At 42.7% G+C, this 22827-nt stretch overlaps 1 protein-coding gene across 2 annotated transcripts in view; it reads right to left on the minus strand.

Annotated features, from left to right (window-relative positions):
* Window positions 1-2534: 2534 nt before the first annotated feature.
* LOC139029399 (uncharacterized) overlaps window positions 2535-22827 on the minus strand; it is a 41863-nt gene continuing 21570 nt past the window's right edge. Inside the window, exons 1-2 of one of the 2 annotated variants that reach the window (XM_070449215.1) lie at window positions 17885-18659; window positions 2535-3108 (exon numbers count right to left, since the gene is read on the minus strand). In XM_070449215.1, coding sequence (XP_070305316.1) covers window positions 2595-3108; window positions 17885-17988 — 618 coding nt within the window. In that variant the 5' untranslated portion in view covers window positions 17989-18659 and the 3' untranslated portion in view covers window positions 2535-2594. Of the gene's footprint in view, window positions 3109-17884; window positions 18660-22827 lie in introns of those variants that run through there. The other variant, XR_011481701.1, reaches the window with a different exon arrangement.

Genomic DNA, 22827 nt, shown 5'->3' on the forward strand with positions numbered 1-22827 from the left:
TCGTTTTATTTGTTCCCAAATTATGTTTTCTCAGTTTTAGTTCTGTCCACCCCCCCCCCCCCCCCCCCCACATCAATGCTTAAAGGGAAATGCTCTTATTTTTCCTTTCATTCACTTATCCCCAGCCACCACCCCAATATCAACAACACGTTTCTATGTTTTGTAGTAAAAAAAGATACAGGGAGGTAAGTGTTTCCAATGACATTAGGAGACAATTAGTATGCCAATGCCTACTCATAATTGGTTGAAATCACATGATGCACAACGATGTGATTGTAAACACTTAGAGGTCGACCGATTAGTATTTTCAACGCGATACCGATTACTGGAGACCAAAAAAAGCCGATGCTGATTTAAAAAAAGATATATATATTTGTAATAATGACAATTACAACAGTACTGAATGAACAATCAACACTTTTATTTTAACTTCATATAATACATAAATAAATCTATTTAGTCTCAAACAAATAATGTAACATTGGCTCAATTTGGTTTAAATAATGCAAAAACAGTGTTGGAGAAGAAAGTAAAAGGCAATATGTCCATGTAAGAAAGCTAACGTTAAGTTCCTTGCTCAGAACATGAGAACATATGAAAGCTGGTAGTTCAATATTCCCAGTTAAGAAGTTTTAGGTTGTAGTATTATAGGAATTATGACGCGTTGACTATTTCTCTCTCTACCATTTGAATTTCATATACCTTTGACTATTGGATGTTCTAATAGGCACTTTAGTATTGCCAGCCTAATCTCTGGAGTAGATGGGCTTGAAGTCATAAACAGTGCTTGTGAATCAAGCATTGCCCTAAGAGCTGCTGGCAACTCAGTAAGTTTTGAATGAATGCTTACGAGCGAGCTGCCGCCTACCACCGCTCAGTCAGAGTGATCTATCAAATCATAGTCTTAATTATTAAATAATAAACACACAGAAATACGAGTCTTAGGTCATTAATGATGGTCAAATCCGGAAACTATCATTTCGAAAACAAAATGTTTATTCTTCAGTGAAATACGGAACGTTCTGTATTTTATCGAAGCGGGCGGGCAACCCTGAGTCTAAATATTGCTGTTACATTGCACAACTTCAATGTTATGTCATTGTTATGTAAAAGTCTGGCAAATTAGTTTCTCAAGCGAGCCAGGCGGCCCAAACTGTGCATATACCCTGACTCTGCGTGCAATGAATGCAAGAGAAGTGACACAATTTGTCTAGTTATCATATGCCTGTAAACGACACACACACACACACACACACACTTCTGCTACTGTGTATCTATCCTGTTGCATAGTCACACCTACCTACACTCTGGCCAGTTTATTAGGTATACCACCCCATTCATGGAAATGGTTTGCTCCTGCAGATGGTAGGTGATGTGGCCGTGGATCGCTATATAAAGCAGGCAGACAGGCATCCAGTTACTGTTTGATTGAACGTTAGAATGGGCAAAACGAGTGACCTAAGCAACTAAGAGCGTGGCATGATCGTCGGTGCCAGGCGAGCCGGTTCTAGTACCTCAGAAACGTCCTGTCTCCTGGGCTTTTCAAGCACAACAGTGTCTAGGGTTTACAGAGAATGGTGCGACAAACAAAAAACATCCAGTCAGCGGCAGTCCTGTGGGTGAAAGCAGCTCGTTGACGAGAGAGGTCAAAGGAGAATGGCAAGAATGGTGCAAGCTAACAGGCGGGCCAGAAACAGGCAAATAATAGTGCAGTACAACGGTGGTGTGCAGAACGGCATCTCAGAACGCACAACTCATCGATCGTTGTCACGGATAGGCTATTGCAGACGACCACCACACCGTGTTCCGCTCCAATCAGTTAAAAACAGGAAGAAGCGGCTCCAGTGGGTACGCAATCACCAACACTGGACTACCTAAGTGGAAAAACATTGCCTGGTCCGACAAATACCGATTCCTGTTGCGTCATGCTGATGGCAGAGTCAGAATTTGGTGTAAGCAGCATGAGTCCACGGCCCCACCCTGCCTGGTGTCAACGGTACAGGCTGGTGCCGGTGGTGTAACGGTGTAGGGCATGTTTTCCTGACAGATGTTCGGTCACTTGATACCAATTGAGCAACGAGTCCACGCCCCAAAGAATTCAGGATGTTCCGGAGGTAAAAGAGAATATGAACCGGTACTAGATGGTATCCCTAATAAACTGGTCACTGAGTGCATATGCACATAGCTACGTTAATTACATTGTATACCGACTCAGTACTGGTACTCCCTGTATATAGCCATGTTATTTTGACTCAACGTTTCGCGTTATTCATTGTGCATTTATTCCTTGTTTCACTATCACGGCTCTGGCCCAACCCTTCTATATCTGGGACCAAAACGGCCAGAACGTGTTCCCATTTTATAACATGCCAGGGAGAAAAGCAAACCCGGACTCATGGTAGAGAAGAAACACTGAGTGTGGCGTTTGGTCAGAGCGATGTGGATGGGTAGTCAGGATATAAGTCTAAAGCAGGGTTCTCCAACCCTGTTGCTGGAGAATTACCATCCTGTAGGTACACTACAACCCAAACCTGCTCTAAAAGACTATTTAGTGAATTAAACTTTTAAATTAATGAAACTTCCAAAGACTATTTTCAGGTCGTTTGTTTCTCCTTTTCTAGTCCACATAGCGTGACACCAGCCAGCCAGAAAGCCAACCAGACAAACACACTACTCACCGGCAGGTTGAGTTTGACGGCATCGACAGGTGCCTGGAAGGGCCAGGAGAAGTGGTGCTTCCACAGGGTCTTCAGCACCGCCTTGAGCAGGTACTGCAGCTGGTTGGTCTGCCGCTTGGGCTGCAACGGGTTGATGTACTCTGGGGGCGGTGGGTTAAACTCTGGCACGGTGGGTACGTAGGTGGAGGGCTGGGGCTGCCCCCCCTGGCTGCTGCTACTGCTGCCTGACGAAGACATCTGCACTGTGGTTGCATCCAGGCCGTCCCCCATTCTTGCGGAGGTGACTGGGGGCGCGGGCACAGGGGCCGGAGCAGGGGTAAGGGTTGGGGCGGCGGTGGCCGCGGGACACCAGTTGTTCAGTCTCGACGGCGGCGCGGACGACTCCACTGAGAGAGCACCGCTGATTCCATTGCACTCCTCACTAGCCTCTCTAGGAAAAGAGGGGGGGACCGACACAGTCATTAGCATCTTTGTCAGACATATAGGGTTGCAAAGCTCCCGCTAATTTACCAGTTACTGGAATCTTCAGTAATTTTGGTAAGTAACATGTAATCTATGGCAATCTATGGAAACTTTGGTCATTTATACTTGAATAACTTGTTCATATATTGTATACATTTTTCTAACTGTGTCAATATTGTCCATGAGCTTCTAGTGGATAGACCGTATGGTTCAAGAGAAAATAGCCTAATAATAAATAAAAGTAAAAGTATATAAATCAACAATGGCATTTTCAATTAACTCTGCAACTCTTCCAACAATTTTTTTGTTCACAACTGCCATCGGTTTGGCCCTAAGACATGTACAAAGACAGACATAATAAAATAAATGTAACAAATAATGCTGAAACCCTCAATGGTATTCAATAAGTTGATGGTTTATATTTAGGCTAATAATTTACAGCTGTCTAAAAAAAATATAATAAAAATTATTATATTTGTTGTTGTTTCTTAAAGAAATGCGATAAAGCCATATAGGGGGCCAGAGATAATTACAGACGCCTGTGATAATCTGAAGTTCCCAAAAAGGCCACTAGATGTCATATGATAAAATATATTCCTTGAAAGTTAACAAAATTCTGGTAGATTACTGGTAAACTACTAATATACCCTGCCCTTTGCAACCCTTGCAAGACATATCACAACACTTCTTAAATCATCAGCATCGTATCATAATTATCACCACCCGAGTCTGTTCTTCATCTTATCGTCATTTTACTTCATCACCCATAAACCCAAAGCTGTAAAACACATCGAGGAAGGTTTATGAACCTTTCATTTCAACATCCTCTGACCTGTGCCCCGGCTTCAGAAATATAAAATCAATTAAAAAAGGAAGCGTGGTGACATTTTACATTAGCTAATAACTGACTTTCTTTGTATCCCACATCTTAATATATTCACGCTGTGGGGTGACTCTGTGGGGTGACTCATGTTTCAGAGGTTGGATAGAGTCAGACTGCATGACACCGCTACAGCTGCTAAACTCCTAAAGGCTAGGGATGTAACGATTCACCAATACGCAAACATAGGATACATTGCCCCCCCACCCCCGTCCGATATTGTGGTGGTAGATACCTAGTCTCCTTTATGGCTCAGCTGCTTACATAGTTATTTCACACACACACACACATACACACACACACACACACACGTGTCAGTCTGCTCAGAGGCCCAGCTCATGAGCTCCATCAGCAGCAGATTTGACTTTAGAATGGAAAGTGTATGTGTTTATGCAACAAATGTCAGTCCATCGAAACATATCACATCAAACCACGTCGCACAAAATAATTTCAAACTAAGACGTATTGTTCCTGTATCGTATCCCATGCATCTAGAAACATATCGAATCATCTTGAAAGGGAAAGATGCACATCCCTACTAAAGGCCCATTAAAGGCAGACAGGGCTCGACGGCAGCGCCACATGAAGGCTGTGGTAAATTACAGTTACAGTTACAGGGTTGATGGAGAGGCAAAGGAGAGAGAAGGCTCTGTATACTGTAGCATGGGCAACGAGAGGTCACACTACCACATCAGACCAGGGGCCGTACGTATCAAGCATCTCAGAGAACTAGGAGTGCTGATTTAGGATCAGTTTTTCCTTTAAGATTACAATAAATAAGATTAGGCCTACATGGACAGGGGGACCTTATCCTAGATCAGCACTCCCACACAACATTACCCGTCAGGTTATAATGAGGGACGGACACAGACAGGGGAGTGCAGGGAGAGCAGCGTTCTCCAGCAGAGGCAACCAAAGGTCACTCTACTACACATACAACCCCCCTACCAAGAACCACACACACACACACACACACACACACACACACACACACACACACACAACCACACACCGGCCCACCAACGCTTCAGTATGTGCAGTTTGCGGGTGGAGTACTGTGGTTTCCTATATGTTTTTGGATTTCCCCATTCTACTCAGCGTGTGACTTTTACCCACATCAAGACTACACCGATAAAACAAAAACCTGGTTTTCCATGGGAACTCAACAGTTAGAGCAAAGTTAGACAACTGAGGCCGTAGCCTATAATTCAAAAAGTAAGCTATTTCATCTAACATATCCAGGAAATGAATAATTTATATTTTGATGTGCAACCTGTCAAACTAGGATCCAGAATTATCAGATACAGTGTTGCCTCTTCAGAGAACTTACTGAATCTTTGTGCATATTGACCTAGGCTATATTATTCACAACCTGAGCAAGTGGGAACTCAAAACACTTAGCTAGATTGCCAACTCTAAATATGATAGCGTTGCTATATAGCCATGTAGGCTAATTGATTGATCTATCAGTAAATGTAGGCTAATGTCCTCCAAAAACGTCCCAGCGCTAGGCCTAGGCTACTTGGTAGGCTTATTCACTGCCAATGGCGCGCTCCGCGGGCACTTCAAAACCATAGGCTACTACACCCTACTGCGGTTGTAAAGTGGTGCCATGAACTCTTAATATTGAGGTGAGAAATAAATTATATACTCACAGAAAGCTAAACTCAGCAAAAAAAGAAACGTCCTCTCACTGTCAACTGCATTTATTTTCAGCAAACTTAACATGTGTAAATATTTGTATGACCATAACAAGATTCAACAACTGAGACATAAACTGAACAAGTTCCACAGACATGTGACTAACATAAATGGAATAATGTGTCCCTGAACAAAGGGGGGGTCAAAGGTAACAGTCAGTATCTGGTGTGGCCACCAGCTGCATTAAGTACTGCAGTGCATCTCCTCTTCATGGACTGCACCAGATTTGCCAGTTCTTGCTGTGAGATGTTACCCCACTCTTCCACCAAGGCACCTGTAAGTTCCCAGACATTTCTGGGGGGAATGGCCCTAGCACTCACCTGCCGATCCAACAGGTTCCAGACGTGCTCAATGGGATTGAGATCCAGGCTCTTCGCTGGCCATAACAGAACACTGACATTCCTGTCTCGCAGGAAATCACGCACAGAATGAGCAGTATGGCTGGTGGCATTGTCATGCTGGAGGGTCATGTCAGGATGAGCCTGCAGGAAGGGTACTACATGAGGGAGGATGTCTTCCCTGTAACGCACAGCGTTGAGATTGCCTGCAATGACAGAAAGCTCAGTCCGATGATACTGTGACACACCGCCCAAGACCATGAAGGATCCTCCACCTCCAAATCGATCCCGCTCCAGAGTACAGGCCTCGGTGTAACGCTCATAAACGCGAATCCGGCCATCAACCCTGGTGAGACAAAACCGCAACTCGTCAGTGAAGAGCACTTTTTGCCAGTTCTGTCTGGTCCAGCGACTGTGGGTTTGTGCCCATAGGCGACGTTGTTGCCGGTGATGTCTGGTGAGGACCTGCCTTACAACAGGCCTACAAGCACTCAGTCCAGCCTCTCTCAGCCTATTGTGGACAGTCTGAGCACTGATGGAGGGAATGTGCGTTCCTGGTGTAACTTGGGCAATTGTTGCCATCCTGTACCTGTCCCGCAGGTGTGATGTTCGGCTGTACCGATCCTGTACAGGTGTTTTTACACGTGGTCTGCCACCGTCGAGGACGATCAGCTGTCCGCCCTTCCTCCCTGTAACGCTGTCTTAGGCATCTCACAGTACAAACATTGCAATTTATTGCCCTGGCCCATGTGCAGTCCTCATGCCTCCTTGCAGCATGTCTAAGGCACGTTCACGCAGATGAGCAGGGACCCTGGGCATCTTTCTTTTGGTATTTTTCAGAGTCAGTAGAAAGGCCTCTTTAGTGTCCTAAGTTCTCATAACTGTGACCTTAATTGTCTACCGTCTGTAAGCTGTTAGTGTCTTAACGACCATTCCACAGGTGCATATTCATTCATTTTTTATGGTTCATTGAACAAGCAGGGGAAACAGTGTTTAAACCCTTTACAATTAAGATCTGTGAAGTTATTTGGATTTTTACAAATTATCTTTGAAAAACAGGGTCCTGAAAAAGGGACGTTTCTTTTTTGCTTTTTTTTTTTTTTAATATACAATGATTTTTTTTGGCTCTAGATTGGAGGAAATGGCAGTATCAAGTGTACAAAAAAGCAATAATCTCTGAGTCCAAGGGGGGAGACAGGGGGACAGCCCTCCAGTTCTCCCCCCTGGCCCATCATAAAAAAAGGCTTTGTCTATATCTGTCAGGGTTAATTACATTTCAATACCTGTAAATTCAAGGACTATACTGAAACGCCAGTTCCAAATCTGGTTTACTTTCTGAATGGAACTGAAATTGACCCAACCCTCTGTGTGTGTGTGTGTGTGTGTGTGTGTGTGTGTGTGTGTGTGTGTGTGTGTGTGTGAGATCAGAGGTGGGTTAGAAGTTATCCATCGCTGGGGTTTTGGCAGGGCCTGTGTGTGTCTGTAATGGTTTATGCGGGTCCCTGGTAAGACACAGACTATCCCATTCCTTGGAAGTCTCTGGAGTGTTTCAGGATGTGGGAGGTTTTGTGTGGGTGTGTGTGGTACGTTTGGCATCATCTGGCTGCTGGTGGAACACAGTGTTCCCATGCCGCCTCTCGCCTCCTCTCCCCCAGGCTACTACGTCACAAGGACAGTGTGTTGGAGACAGAGTACAAAGACACAGCAATGTGTAGCAATCTGACCAACCACAAAGTATTGATCATGAGGGATTCTCGTTTAAAACTCTGGCCAGTCACACACACACACCAGTGTACGGATCTCACTCAACTAACTACATTCCTGATGAGTCAACCTTTCTGAGTTAGCAGTTAAGCAAGCACATGATCGCTGCCTAGGCCTCCCTGGAGGAAACACACCCATACACTGACTGACCTCTGTCTGGGATGATAACAGGAGAGAGGAATTTTAACTTGTCTGCTACCTGCCCACTCGGGTCAAAGCACCGGCCAAAACAGTTGTTGAACGTTTCTTATAGCAGAGTACAGACTAGAGGTCGACCGATTATGATTTTTTCAACGCCGATACCGATTATTGGAGGACCAAAAAAGCCGATACCGATTAATCAGCCGATTTTTATAATGACAATTAGAACAATACTGAATGAACACTTATTTTAACTTAATATAATACATCAATAAAAATCAATTTAGCCTCATAAATAATGAAACATGTTCAATTTGTTTAAATAATGCAAAAACAAAGTGTTGGAGAAGAAAGTAAAAGTGCAATATGTGCCATGTAAAAAAGCTAACGTTTAAGTTCCTTGCTCAGAACATGAGAACATATGAAAGCTGGTGGTTCCTTTTAACATGAGTCTTCAATATTCACAGGTAAGAAGTTTCAGGTTGTAGTTATTATAGGAATTATAGGATTATTTCTCTCTATACGATTTGTATTTCATATACCTTTGACTATTGGATGCTCTTATAGGCACTTTAGTATTGCCAGTGTAACAGTATAGCTTCCGTCCCTCTCCTTGCTCCTACCTGGGCTCGAACCAGGAACACATCGACAACAGCCACCCTCGAAGCAGCGTTACCCATGCAGAGCAAGGGGAACAACTACTCCAAGTCTCAGAGCGAGTGACGTTTGAAACGCTATTAGCGCGCACCCTGCTAACTAGCTAGCCATTTCACATTGGTTACACCAGCCTAATCTCGGGAGTTGATAAGCTTGAAGTCATAAACAGCGCAATAGCTACTGGGAAACGCACGAAAGTGCTGTTTGAATGAATGCTTACAAGCCTGCTGCTGCCTACCATCGCTCAGTCAGACTGCTCTATCAAATCATAGACTTAATTGTAACATAATAACACACAGAAATACGAGCCTTTGGTCATTAAAATGGTTGAATCCGGAAACTATCATTTCGAAAACAAAACGTTTATTCTTTCAGTGAAATACAGAACCGTTCCGTATTTTATCTAACGGATGGCATCCCTAAGTCTAAATATTGCTGTTACATTGTACAACCTTCAATGTTATGTCATAATTATGTACAATTCTGGCAAATTAATTATGGCCTTTGTTAGGAATAAATGGACTTCACACAGTTCGCAATGAGCCAGGCGGCCCAAACTGCTGCATATACCGTGACTGCTTGCACGGAACGCAAGAGAAGTGACACAATTTCCGTAATTATAAGAAATTCATGTTAGCAGGAAATATTAACTTCTTGACGCTAGGGGTCAGATTGTTTATTTATTTAATTTTAATTTTTAAAAATAACGTTCCCAAGGTAAACGGACTATTTCTCAGGTCCAGATCGTAGAATATGCATATAAATTTACAGATTAGGATAGAAAACACTCCAAAGTTTCCAAAACTGTCAAAATATTGTCTGTGAGTATAACAAAACTGATTCTGCAGGCAAAAACCTGAGGAAATCCAACCCAAGTGATTTTTAAAATTTTTAATTTATCTGTGTTTTCTTGCCCGTCTTTCTTCCATTTAAAAGGGGTATCAACCAGATTCATTTTCCAATGGCTTCCTCAGGCTGTGACCAGGCTTTAGACATAGTTTCAGGCTTTTATTTTGAAAAATGAGCGAGATTTTTCAAAACTAGTCAGGTGTCCTTTGATTAGTTCCTGTGCACGAGAGGGGTAGCTCTCCATTTTCTTTCTCTCTTTTATTGAATAGGTTACGGTCCGGTTGAAATATTATCGATTATGTTTGTTAAAAACAACCTGAGGATTGATTATAAAAAACATTTGACATGTTTCTACGAACATTACAGATACTTTTTGGAATTTTCGTCGAACGGAACGAGGCTTTGGTTTTCTGAACATAACGCGCAACCCAAAAGGCGTTTTTTTGTTATAAAAGTAATATTTATCGAATAACTGGGAGTCTCGTGAGTGCAAACATCCGAAGATTATGAAAGGTAAGCGATTAATTTTATTGCTTTTCTGACTTTCGTGACCATGCTAATTTGGGGCTAGCTGTTCTAGCATTGATTGATACACTCACAAAAGCTTGGATTGCTTTCGCTGCAAAGCATATTTTCAAAATCTGACACGATAGGTGGATTAACAACAAGCTAAGCTGTGTTTTGGTATATTTCACTTGTGATTGCATGATTATAAATATTTGTAGTAATATTTTGCGCCCTGCAATTCAGCGGGATAAAAAAACTCTGAAGTTTCTAAAACTGTTTGAATGATGTCTGTGAGTATAACAGAACTCATATGGCAGGTGAAAACCTGAGAAAAATCCAACCAGGAAGTGGGAAATCTGAGGATTGTAGTTTTTCAAAGCTTAATAGACAGTGTCTATGGGGTTAAATTGCACTTCCTAAGACTTCCACTAGATGTCAACCGTCTTTAGAAACTTGTTTCAGGCTTCTGCTATAAAGGAGGGGGGAATGGGAGCTGAATGAGTCATGGGTCTGGCAGAGTGTCTCAGGCTCGTGACGCGCGCACCCGACAGAGTTAGCTCTCGTTCCAGTGCTTTGCTGCAGACAATGTAATTCTTCGGTTGGAACATTATTGATGATTTATGTTAAAAACATCCTAAAGATTGATTCCATACATCGTTTGATATGTTTCTACGACCTGTAACGGAACTTTCGAGTTTTTGTCTGGACGCAGTGCTCATGAAGATGGATTACTGGGCTGACCACGCTAACAACTAGTGGCTATTTGGACATAAATGATGGACTTTATGGAACAAATCAGTCATTTATTGTCGAACTGGGATTCCTGGGAGTGCATTCTGATGAAGATCATCAAAGGTAAGTGAATATTTATCATGTTATTTCTAACTTCTGTTGACTCCAACATGGCGGACATTTCTTTGGCTGGATTGGGCTCTGAGCGCCGTACTCAGATTATGCTTTTTCCGTAGTAAAAAAAAAAAATCTGACACAGCGGTTGCATTAAGGAGAAGTCTATCTTTAATTCTGTGAATAACACTTGTATATTTTATCAATGTCTATTATGAGTATTTCTGGGATTTCTGTGGCTATCTGCAAAAACACCGGATGTTTTGGAATCAAAACATTACTGCACGTAACGCGGCAATGTAAACAGATTTTTGGATATAAATATGCACATTATCGAACAAAACATACATGTATTGTGTAACATGATGTCCTATGAGTGTCATCTGAGGTTAGTGATTCATTTTATCTMTATTTCTGCTTTTTGTGACTCCTATCTTTGGCTGGAAAAATGTCTGTGTGTTTTTTTGACTTGCCTCTGAACTAACATAATCATATGTTGTGCTTTCGCTGTAAAGCCTGTATTGGACTTGTTAATGTGTGAAAGTTACATATTTCAAAAAAATATTTTTGAATTTCCCGCGCTGCCTTTTCAGAGAAATGTTGTCGAGGGGTACCGCTCGTTAAATCATCACCGTTTATCGAAGTAGGCGCATCGATTATATGCAACGCAGGACACGCTAGATAAACTAGTAATATCATCAACCATGTGTTGTTAACTAGTGATTATGTTAAGATTGATTGTTTTTTATAAGATAAGTTTAATGCTAGCTAGCAACTTACCTTGACTTCTTGCTGCCCTCGCGTAACAGGTAGTCAGCCTGACACGCAGGCTCCTCGTGGAGTGCAATGTAAGGCAGGTGGTTAGAGCGTTGGACTAGTAACCGGAAGATTGCAAAAACGAATCCCCGAGCTAAAAATCTGTCGTTCTGCCCCTGAACAAGGCAGTTAAACCCACCGTTCCTAGGCCGTCATTGAAAATAAGAATGTGTTCTTAACTGACTTGCCTAGTTAAATAAAAGGTGTATAAAAAAAATAATAAAAATAAATAAATAAAAAGAGCTGCTGCTGATGACCAAATAGCTGGCTGCATTCAGTGACAGAGCTACATAAGCGCAGTGGAAAATAGTCAAGCACTGCACTGGTAGGGCTCAAGTTTAATCTTTTGTCTGATTCCGTAGTTTTTTCCCCAAATTACATTTTGTTTTTCCCTGTTTCTCCATTTTTAAGGTCGACAACAATGCTTGAATCACATCAGACGACCACTAGCCAGAGACTGTTTGGTTAGCAATGTTTCTGTAGCGCTCATGTGATTGAGTTTGCAAATCAAATGACCACTGGATTGATGCAAATAATCATATCATTCTGCCAGGTATGTCATTTAAATTGACAAGGTTTTTGCAAACATTTCCAAAGTAGACGATGGTTGTCGTTACATTAGTATCGTCGCAAACGGCTACACAAAGCTGTAGACAAAATGCGCACAGCCACGGTGTGCCGTTGCCTCTTGAGAAATCTGAAGGACAATACGAATCACTGATTCATGTCTTACAATTATCTTGGCCAAAAATCATGCCTTTTCATTGCGTGTTAAACAGTGTGTGTGTTTGTGTGTGGTCGACTGAGGCTGCAGTACAGAAGAGGCCGACAGGGACAGACAATGGGAACAAGCAGCAGTAGCAGCAGACAGGAGGATGACATCCACTAAGGAAGGAACTGACAGGTCCTCCACAAACAGGGTAGTGTTCATTGGGGCACACAACGGAAAACATTTGAAAATGTGTTGCTTGTGTTTGCAATGAAAGTGAGCGTTTCCTCATTGGACATAATGGACACATCCAGGACAATTCTCTCCCTGTTTTAAACATAACACCACCACCCAGCTCTTACAGACACAGGAGGAGGACAGAGGATGGGGGAGGAGTCTGTGGCAGGTACAGGCAGACAGCTCAGGGACAGACGGGAGGGCTCCCTCTATGGGGACAGAGGCTGTTCGTTAGGTAGCTTCTAGCTAGCCACAACACCAGGCTGATGCTCCAGCTGGTTCGGGATGCAGTGTTCTCTGGAACTAGGAACCTGCCGACGTATACACAGCACCACCAGATGGTTCACAACAGCCAGGCAACAACAATCAGGGAATCCAAGGACACACACACACACAGTACAAAGTACACCATTTCTCCCCACTGTGTCTATTGCTCCACTATTGGGTCTAGTTTATTGCGATAATTTAAAACCTCAACTGCTGACTGAACCTATTTGACCAGATAAGATGACACTGAGCAAACATGATTAGCTCAGGCAAAGAGAGGCCACACAAGTCCTGTTGGCTTTCACCAGGTTTTCCTGCGATTTCCCATGTTTGAAGAGATTTTTTTTAGCAACCCCCCCTTTCATTTTTAAAAATTTTTTTTTACACCTAGGCGGCATCCCAAATGGCACCTTATTCCTTATGTAGTGCACTACTTCTGACCATTTCAAGAGTAGCTTACTATAGGGAATAGGTTGCTATTTGAGACGTGTTCCCTAATCAGGTCAACTTGGGCCCATTCTCACCTTCACACCTTCGGCCTGATAAGTGACAGTAACACAGGTTTGGTTTCAATTGGAAAGAGGGACCTGTACACAATGGTAGTCCAGCAGACAATGGACATGTAAATGTCAAAAACACTAATCTCATCAGGAGTGGAAGTGGCTAGTTGAGTAGCTGACAAAGTCGCTGAATAAGGCTTGATGGCCAAAACACATCCATTGTGACTGCTGATGATTAAACTAAGTCGGCTCCGGGTTTGACCTTATCATTTTTCTTGACTAACAGCATCCATAGAAAAGTTAGCCCAGTCTGGATGCATCCCAAATAGCACCCTATTCCCTACATGGTGCACTACGTTTAAACAGAGCCCGTATGGGTTAGGTTTTGATAGTTCTGTCACTGGGGGGGGGGGGGGGGGGGGGGGGCTGTCTTGGTGCATTACACAACTACACTTCAAAAGACAGCATTAAAAACATAAATCGCTATGACAAATTATTTCCTGCTATGGTCCAAAAGGTCAACACATTTTTACAACCTACTTAATATACCACGGCCCGTATTCACTAAGTCTCAAGAGTCGGAGTGCTGCTGTGCTGATCTAGGATCAGTTTTCGATTATATGGATTGGGGGACCTGATCCTTGATCAGCACTATCTCCAACTCTGATGCACTTTGTAAATACGACTCAGCAGAGGCAGATTGCTACAAGAGGTGAAGATAAACGCTGCCGCTGGCTGACTTCCTGCCTACCGGTGTGTGTGTGTGTCTCACCACACCCCCACTGCTCTGGGCTCTGGAATAACAGTTGACCTTTGACCTGGACATAGATCACCACAGACTGCCGAGGAATGTTGTGAAAGAAGGGAGGAAGTGGCTCTGGTTACAGAGAGGCCTAGGCGAGGCCAGGAAATCAGGTTCTGCCAGTGACTGACACTTGAAAACCAGAGGGGGGGAACTTGTCCTAAATGGCACCCTAATCCCTATATAGTGCACTACTTTTTAATGAGCACCACAGAGAATAGGGTGCTATTTGGGACACACCCACACATACACCTCATGTTAGGTTACAAAATAGAGGTACTGTATCTACTAGGCTAATCTATTCCATCTAGAAAGTAAATAATAATTTGTGTTTTACAGGGGAGGTAGCTGCAGCCAGTAGGAACGTAGGCCAGAGGATCCCACTCCACACACCAGGCAGTAAGAGACATCCGGCTATGAGTAGGTCCCAAATGACTACTTGTGACTAGGGATGTGACCAAATGGAAAAATGTCCTTGATGTTTAAACAGCAAAACACATTTTTTACATAGAATTTTCACAAAAAAACTATGTGAATTCACAATGCAGCTGCGCTGCTGCCAGCATTGGTTTAGGTCTCATGGTGCGTTCCCTTTCAAATGGTTAAGCATTGCACCTGTACTACCATTACTTGACCTCAACTCCACCTCACAAAGTTGGCATTTCCTTCTCATTTAACTTCACAGTATTGCCAAACAGGACTTCGCTGCTGTCACTTGCCTTTCTCTGCCATTTTTCGAACTTAACGACGATGACAGTGGTGGAGAGCAGACTCCAAAAATAACTGATTCCACGACTCCTCGAACATCAACTCCCACTGACCACCATTTCTGAGTGTTAAAATTCAATGCCGCTAGGATTTGACTCCTAAGATTCTTTACTTTTGGAAAGGAGGAGACTGATTAGTTGCCGTACTTTATAGCGAGCTAGCGAGGAATCTTTATAGCGAGCTAGCAAGGGATGGAGAGAGAGGGGAGGGGCACAGTATAGGCAGGTCAGCCACCAGATGGGTCTAGTGCACTGTTCTATCGGCAATCAAAAGCACTCTTCATTCTGGAATTTCATATTTGGACACAAACTATAGTGAATGTTAGTCATGCCACAAAAATCTGAATTGAATCATTCCCAAACATTCGAGAAACAAACTATTGGTTTGATGATGAGGGAAATACACGGCCTATAGACTAATGGGCCAAGCCTATTTCATTTGAACTCTTTCCGTCAGTCCAAGAGAGGTAGCATCTGTGGCACCTACAGTATTTTGTGCGTCAGACAGTGACGCCACATCTTCACCCAGTGGGGGTCTGCAATGGGCACCGCATGCTTTCTGTCAGCCTGGCCAGGAATTAGGCTGTGTCTGTGTCCCAAATAACGCCCCATTACCTACATCGGGGATCATCAACTAGATTCAGCCGTGGGCCAATTTAGTCTTGGGCGGGTGGTTGAGGGGCCGGAACATAATTACAAATAATTAGTAGACTGCAAATTGACCACAAGAAGCCCAAACAGATATATTTGAGTAAAACATTTCAAACCTTGCTTAATTGCTCAATTAAAATCAATTGGAGATGATTTCCTGGTGTTTTTACTATCTTACTTCCAACAATGAAAAAGCAACAAAAAAAAAGTATATTTGAAAACTTKGGGGGGGGGGGGGCAAATAAAACCACCCGCAGGCCACCAATTGGGGGAACACTGCCTTAAATAGCGAACTACTTTGGACCAGGGACGCTAACTACCTCTCACTTCAGCGGAGAACTGCTCTCACCCACGTGCATGCAGGCTCACGCACACATCTGGCATGCCACAAAACGCCTTTTATTTAGGGGGGGGGGGCAACTGAGTCAGAGGTATGCGTCATGTCTGACTGTTCAGAGCCTTCCTCTCTCTCTCTGGCTGTGAGTGAGGCAACACCACCCACACACTAGGGCTGGGCGATATTTGGGCAGACCTATTCCACGATATGCTACTCCAAATATTGCCGATATCTGATATTACCGTGTTGCATTGTTAATGAAAAAATAATTCCACTGTGCTTATTTATGATCTTATAGTCAGTCGCCTTTTCATAAAAAAAATACACTTATGACGGGAAAAAAAGGGGTTATTTGTTTAGACTTCATGTTGAACATATTGATACGACTGCACAGTTTTGAATTGGAAAGTTCAAATATCACCAATAGTCAATATTATCATATAGTCTATCAGCCCAACCCTAACACACAGACTGCTGCTGGTGACAAGCCTACATTAAATCAGGTTAGGTTTGTGTTCAGTCCAAGTCACACAACACTGTGGTGAAACACTCCCAGTGACTCTCTCTCTCTCTGACTGACCATAGGTGGACCAAACACACAGGGTGGTGTGCAACAGGAGCGAAAAGATTCAAAACTGAAGACAACAATCTGTGTTTACAGTGGGCAAAAAGCCAGGACGAAAGGGTGAGGAGAACACACACCAAGAATGGAGGGGAGAGAGTGACAACACTCACGTACGAGTCACTGAGTCACTTAGTAAACAAAAACACAGAGAACTGGAGCCAAAGGACACCCCTTGCTCTCCTTCTCCCTCCCTCCCACCCGGGCTGAACTCACCGGACCAGTTCATTCACCAAGGCATTTCCTGGAATCAGGACACGTTTCCCCCCCCCAAAAAAACCCATTCTGCCACAACAAATACAACACACTCTTTCTCCCCTCACCTCTCCCACCAGGAGGGTTATAGGCAGAATGGTGGATAATAATGCAATCCTACAAACCAACAATTTCCACAGGCTTTAAATTAATAAGCTACATCAGAGAAAATGACACATTAATAGGTCATATTTGAGAAAGTTGCCCACAAACAAAGACTTCTCTGTAAACTGCAGCTTTCTGTTTCGGTTTCATGTTTTAGATTAGGTGTCCTCCATACAGTACAAATGCAAGCTGTAGGCTTAGTATATGTACACTGAATAAAAATAGAAATAAACGTATTACTCTTAAATGTTGTTTATATTCCTGTTAGTGAGCATTTTTACTTTGGCAAGATAATCTATTCACCTGACAGGTGTGGCATATCAAGAAACTCATTAAACAGCATGATCATTACACAGGTGCACCTTGTGCTGGGGACAATACAATGTGCAGTTTCCTCACAACACAATGTCACAAATGTCTAAAGTTGAGGGAGCGTGCAATTGGCATGCTGACTGCAGGAATGTCCACCAGAGCTGTTACCAGAGAATCGAATGTTAATTTCTGAACCATAAGCCGCCTCCAACGTCGTTTTATAGAATTTGTTAGGTGTCGTGTGGGCAAGTGGTTTGCCGATGTCAACATTGTGAACAGAGTGCCCCATGGTAGTGGTGGAGTTATGGTATAGGCGGGTATAAGCTAAGGACAACAAACACAATTGCAATCTATGGAAATTTGAATGCACAGAAATACTGTGACGAGATCCTGAGGCCCATTTTATTTTATTTTTAAAGGTATCTGTGACCAACAGATGCATATATGCGTTTCCAGTCATGTGAAATCCAAAGTTCAGGGCCTAATGAACTTATTTCGATTGACTGATTTCCTCATATGAACTGTAACCCAGTAAAACCTTTGAAATGGTTGCACGTTGCGTTTATATTTTTGTTCCGTGTATTTAACACGGAATAGCCTAGTATTATGAGAAAGTCTCCCTTGAATGGGAAACATGGGAGAAGCCTAATTCTTTATTTATCTGTATCGGCCAAACGTTACCTTTTCACAGAGACAGAAGAAAAATGTGCCATTTTTTCCAAAAGAGCATCCAGAGTCTGAAAATCCAGCAGATCGTTAGACTTGGCATGCATCTTGTAATCCATCTAGAAGCTTCCCTCAACACAAAGCAAAAAAAAGAAAATAACAGGAGAAGTTTGGCTCCCTTTCTCTCCTTTTCCCACAAACACAGGAAGAGAGATCGGTTCTGTTTAAGGTTCCAATCTAGTTCCGTTTCACAAAATCCATCCACAATAATCCACACATGATTAATCCATTGATCCAGGCTTAAGTGATGGGTATTCCTTGAAAATGTTTTTAAAAAACAGAAAAGGGCCAGGGATCGGGGTAAGATTATGCCCGTGGAGGCCTGACTGAAGCCGGCTGGCTGAGTTAGCTGTGTGTGCCGGTCTCCTTCGCTCTACCCCCTCCCCCTCTCAGCAGCAGCACAACGGCCCAGCAGCCACAGGCTCCTCGCCCCATTGTGTGTGTCCACCCCGGGCCTCCCCCACTCACAAGCAGCAAGAGTGAGAAAGGAAGGAGGACAGCGCTCCGGTAAAAAAAAAAAATTATCCAGGAGGAGAGCTTGCTTCTTCCCTTTCTCCCGTAGCTCTTCTCTCTCTCTCAAAACACACACAGCAAACGGCGTGCGGTGGTTATTCAACGGTGAAAATGGCTCTGCTGTTCCGCTTCCTCATTGAGCGCTAGTCTCAGCCCACAGCTCGTTACCCCTCCCTCTCCCTACGCTCTCACTCCACCCCTCCCTTTTCCCCCCTCAATAGCTTGAGGTCCCTCCCTCTCTCTCTCCCTCCCTCTCTCTCCCCACACCTTTGGCACCGCCACCCTCCCTCCTTCCAATTCACCCTGCCCTCCCCCACTTGCCGTTCTCCTTTCGGGCTGATCTTGTGAACCAACGCCTGCCTACCCCCACCAAACCAAAGGCTACCTTATCTACTGCTCTCGTCCCCCTCCATTCCTCCCCTCTCTCCCCCCTACATCCCTCCCCTCTCTCCCACCACGCTGCTCCACAACACACATTCACGACAGCACGTCTAGACTAATACAAAAGCATCCACGCCGGCCGGGCTTTTGTCAATGCAAAGAGAAATAGAAACAACGAGAGAGAGATAATATGTAAGACAATACTATAAGGAGGGGGAGGACCGAACAATCCATTCCTTCTTCACAAGGCCAACGGGCCGCCGCTGCTAAATTGTTAATACAAAATGTGGGATGGTAAGCATTTTCAGTGTCAAACAAAACCAGATATAAAGTAGAAAAGATAATGGAGCTATTTATTTTATTTCACCTTTATTTACCCAGGTAGGCTAGTTGAGAGCAAGTTCTCATTTACAACTGCGACCTGGCCAAGATAAAGCAAAGCAGGTCGACACAAACAACAACACAGAGTTAGATGGAATAAACAAACATACAGTCAATAATACAGTAGAAAAAGTCTACATACAGTGTGTGCAAATGAGGTAGGATAAGGGAGATAAGGCAATAAATAGGCCATAGTGGCGAAGTAATTACAATTTACCAATTAAACACTGGAGTGATAGATGTGCAGAAGATGAATGTGCAAGTAGAGATACAGGGGTGCAAAGAAGCAAAATAAATAAATAAATAAATACAGTATGGGGATGAGGTAGTTGGATGGGCTATTTACAGATGGCTATGTACAGGTACAGTGATCTGTGAGCTGCTCTGACAGCTGGTGCTTAAAGCTAGTGAGGGAGATATGAGTCTCCAGCTTCAGTGATTTTTGCAGTTTGTGACAGTCATTGGCAGCAGAGACCTGGAAAGAAAGGCAGCCAAAGGAGGAATTGGCTTTGGGAGTGACCAGTGAGATATACCTGCTGGAGCGCGTGCTACGGGTGGGTGCTGCTATGGTGACCAGTGAGCTGAGATAAGGCGGGGCTTTACCTAGCAAAGACTTGTAGATTACCTGGAGCCAATGGGTTTGGCGACGAATATGAAGCGAGGGCCAGCCAACGAGAGTGCAGTGGTGGGTACTATATGGGGCTTTGGTAACAAAACGGATGGCACTATATATTTTAAAATAAGATATCCTTTGAGAAATATATATTACCAAAATAAAAACTAGACAAGGATAATCTAAAATTCTCAAAATGCCATGGGGCTCCCAATTGATTTGGTTATGTTTGAGTCACTATCACTCAGATAGCATAAGAACACGGCGTAAACCATAGAGAAATGTGTAGAATTGCTTTAAAATAACCAACATTTTGTCTCTGCGGCCAATAGTAAGGCCTCAAAAAAATTGGTCGGAGACTGCGCCGTTGGCTGGGAAAAAATCCTACGGGAGACAGTGGATATTCATCTCCCACAACAAACTGATCAACTCAGACACAGGGGAGAAATTTGGCATGAGAAAGTTCAAACATAGTGGTTCTTCCTTTAAAAGTTACGAGTTTATGCTGCGACCGTTAGTGGTAGATGGTGGCATTCTCTCATTGCACCACACTATCACAAGGGGGAGTTAGAACGCTGATCTATCGGTAGTCTAAACTGTGGCACAAATTGACAATCTTTTCGTAAATGAATGGAGGCGTTTTCAGTCATAGTCTCTTCTCTGGCACTAGAGTCCTACATTAGGCAACAACAACATAAAATTGTCGCTGGTTATTTTAGAACTGGGGTAAATACAATGAGGAATTTCACTTCACATGTGGACGGACGATTTATCGAAAAATAAGCATGGTGGGCTTTTGGTTTCTCTCCCTCTAAAAACAGAAATTAAATCATTCTAAATTACAAACTGGCTTTATTTACAAATTAGTATGAATGTCTCACCCCATGTTCAAGAATGGCCCTTTTCCATTTATTCAGATTACAACCGATCACTTTTGGTTACTTGAAAACAAAATCTCCAAAAAATTGTTATTTTTTTAAACAAGCCATAGAAAGTTGGTTTCAATTTAAGTAAGGAACTTGTCTGTTGGTCGTGCATTAAAAATACCAAAATTGGCTAAAGAAAATTGTGAAGAAAAAAAAATATATACCAGTTTTATTTAATGCAAGCTCTGTGTCAGATTTCAAAAAAGCTTTACAGCGAAAGCACACCATGGAATAATCTGAGTACAGCGCTCAAAGACAAAAACAAGCCATACAGATACCCGCCATGTTGTGGAGTCAACAAAAGTCAGAAATAGCATTATAAATATTCACTTACCTTTGATCTTCATCAGAATGCACTCCCAGGAATCCCAGTTCCACAATAAATGTTTGTTTTGTTCGATAAAGTCCATTATTTATGTCCAAATACCTCCCTTTTGTTCGCGCGTTTAGTTCACAAATCCAAATTCACAAGGCGCAGGCACTTAGTTCAGACGACAGTTCCATTACAGTTCGTAGAAACATGTCAAACGATGTATAGAATCAATCTTTAGGATGTTTTTATCATAAATCTTCAATAATGTTTCAACCGGACAATTCCTTTGTCTTTAGAAATGAAAAGGAACAGAGCTCGCTCTCACGGCCGCACGCCTGACTTAGCTCATGGCATTCTGCCAGACACCTGACTCAAACAGCTCTTATTCGCTCCCCCTTCACAGTAGAAGCCTGAAACAAGGTTCTAAAGACTGCTGATATCTAGTGGAAGCCTTGGGAAGTGCAATTGGACCAAATTTTACACGGTATATTGGATAGGCAAATACTTGAAAACCTACAAACCTCAGATTTCCCACTTCCTGGTTGGATTTTTTCTCAGGTTTTTGCCTGCCATATGAGTTCTGTTATACTTACAGACATCGTTCAAAGAGTTTTAGAAACTTCAGAGTGTTTTCTATCCAAATCTACTAATAATATGCATATATTAGCTTCTGGGCCTGAGTAGCAGGCAGTTTACTCTGGGCACCTTATTTATACAAGCTACTCAATACTGCCCCCCAGCCATAAGAAGTTAAGAGGCAGCTTCTATCTTCAATATAATAATTAATTCAGAAGGTTAAACAGGTTTTAGGCCTGCGGTAGGTTATAATAAACAAACAAATTGCCTGTCAATTCATAAACCATGTGCCGTGGAATCGGTACATCGAAAATCTCTTCCCAACTATTTTGCAATCTATATGGCACAGCTGTACATTTTTTGGTCCTTAAGGAGAAGTATATCTTTAATGAGTTCTGAGACCCGATCGGTTATCCAATGATGATGATGATTATTATGAATACTATTACTGCTGAATGAAAGAGCATGGGGACTGGTCTTGATAAATCAGATTTGTATTTGGAAATGTTAGGATTCTTTTGCTCTTCACTATCACAATATTAAAAACGTTCAAATGCATTCATGAATGAAATTGCTTTAGCAGACATGTTGCGGTTGATCTGATGAAGGTTCACATGGGCCTAAGTTTCTTCAACTGTCTTTTGACTGATTAGAGCGATGTTGATTGCCTTTGCCGATCGCTCATCATCTTCAAACATCAGTGAGTAGTTGGCTTGAATAGTCTCGCTGGAAATGGAATACAATGTAAAAATTGGCAGCATACAGTGAAGACCAGCAGTCGATTTATTTAAGCATTATTAGGCCTGGAGTTCTTTTAAGAATACAAAAGAAGCCCTTGACGGGCTATCAGCAGGACAATAGACTCTTACAGAGTGCACCAAATGCACTGTTTTCTAACACATTTGGATGGAACTAAAACAAATTACTATGGGAATAAATATCACTGAATGAACGAAATATTGGAATAAAGTAGGCAACAAATTGTTGATTGCTGGAACACCAAAAATCATCCAATTGTTATAATAGGGTTTGAAGCAATAGCCTACCCGCATGTGGTCAACTATTTCAGCACTGTTTCACGCTGCTCTGAGACAAGCAAGTCTACTTAATAAACATATACATTATAAAACAGTTATTTTTTTATCGAATTCAATAATATATTGTACCACTGTAGATGCTGCAGTCAGTCAGATTT

This window comes from Salvelinus sp. IW2-2015, linkage group LG20 (genome assembly GCF_002910315.2).
Source record: "Salvelinus sp. IW2-2015 linkage group LG20, ASM291031v2, whole genome shotgun sequence".
Taxonomy (NCBI): domain Eukaryota; kingdom Metazoa; phylum Chordata; class Actinopteri; order Salmoniformes; family Salmonidae; genus Salvelinus; species Salvelinus sp. IW2-2015.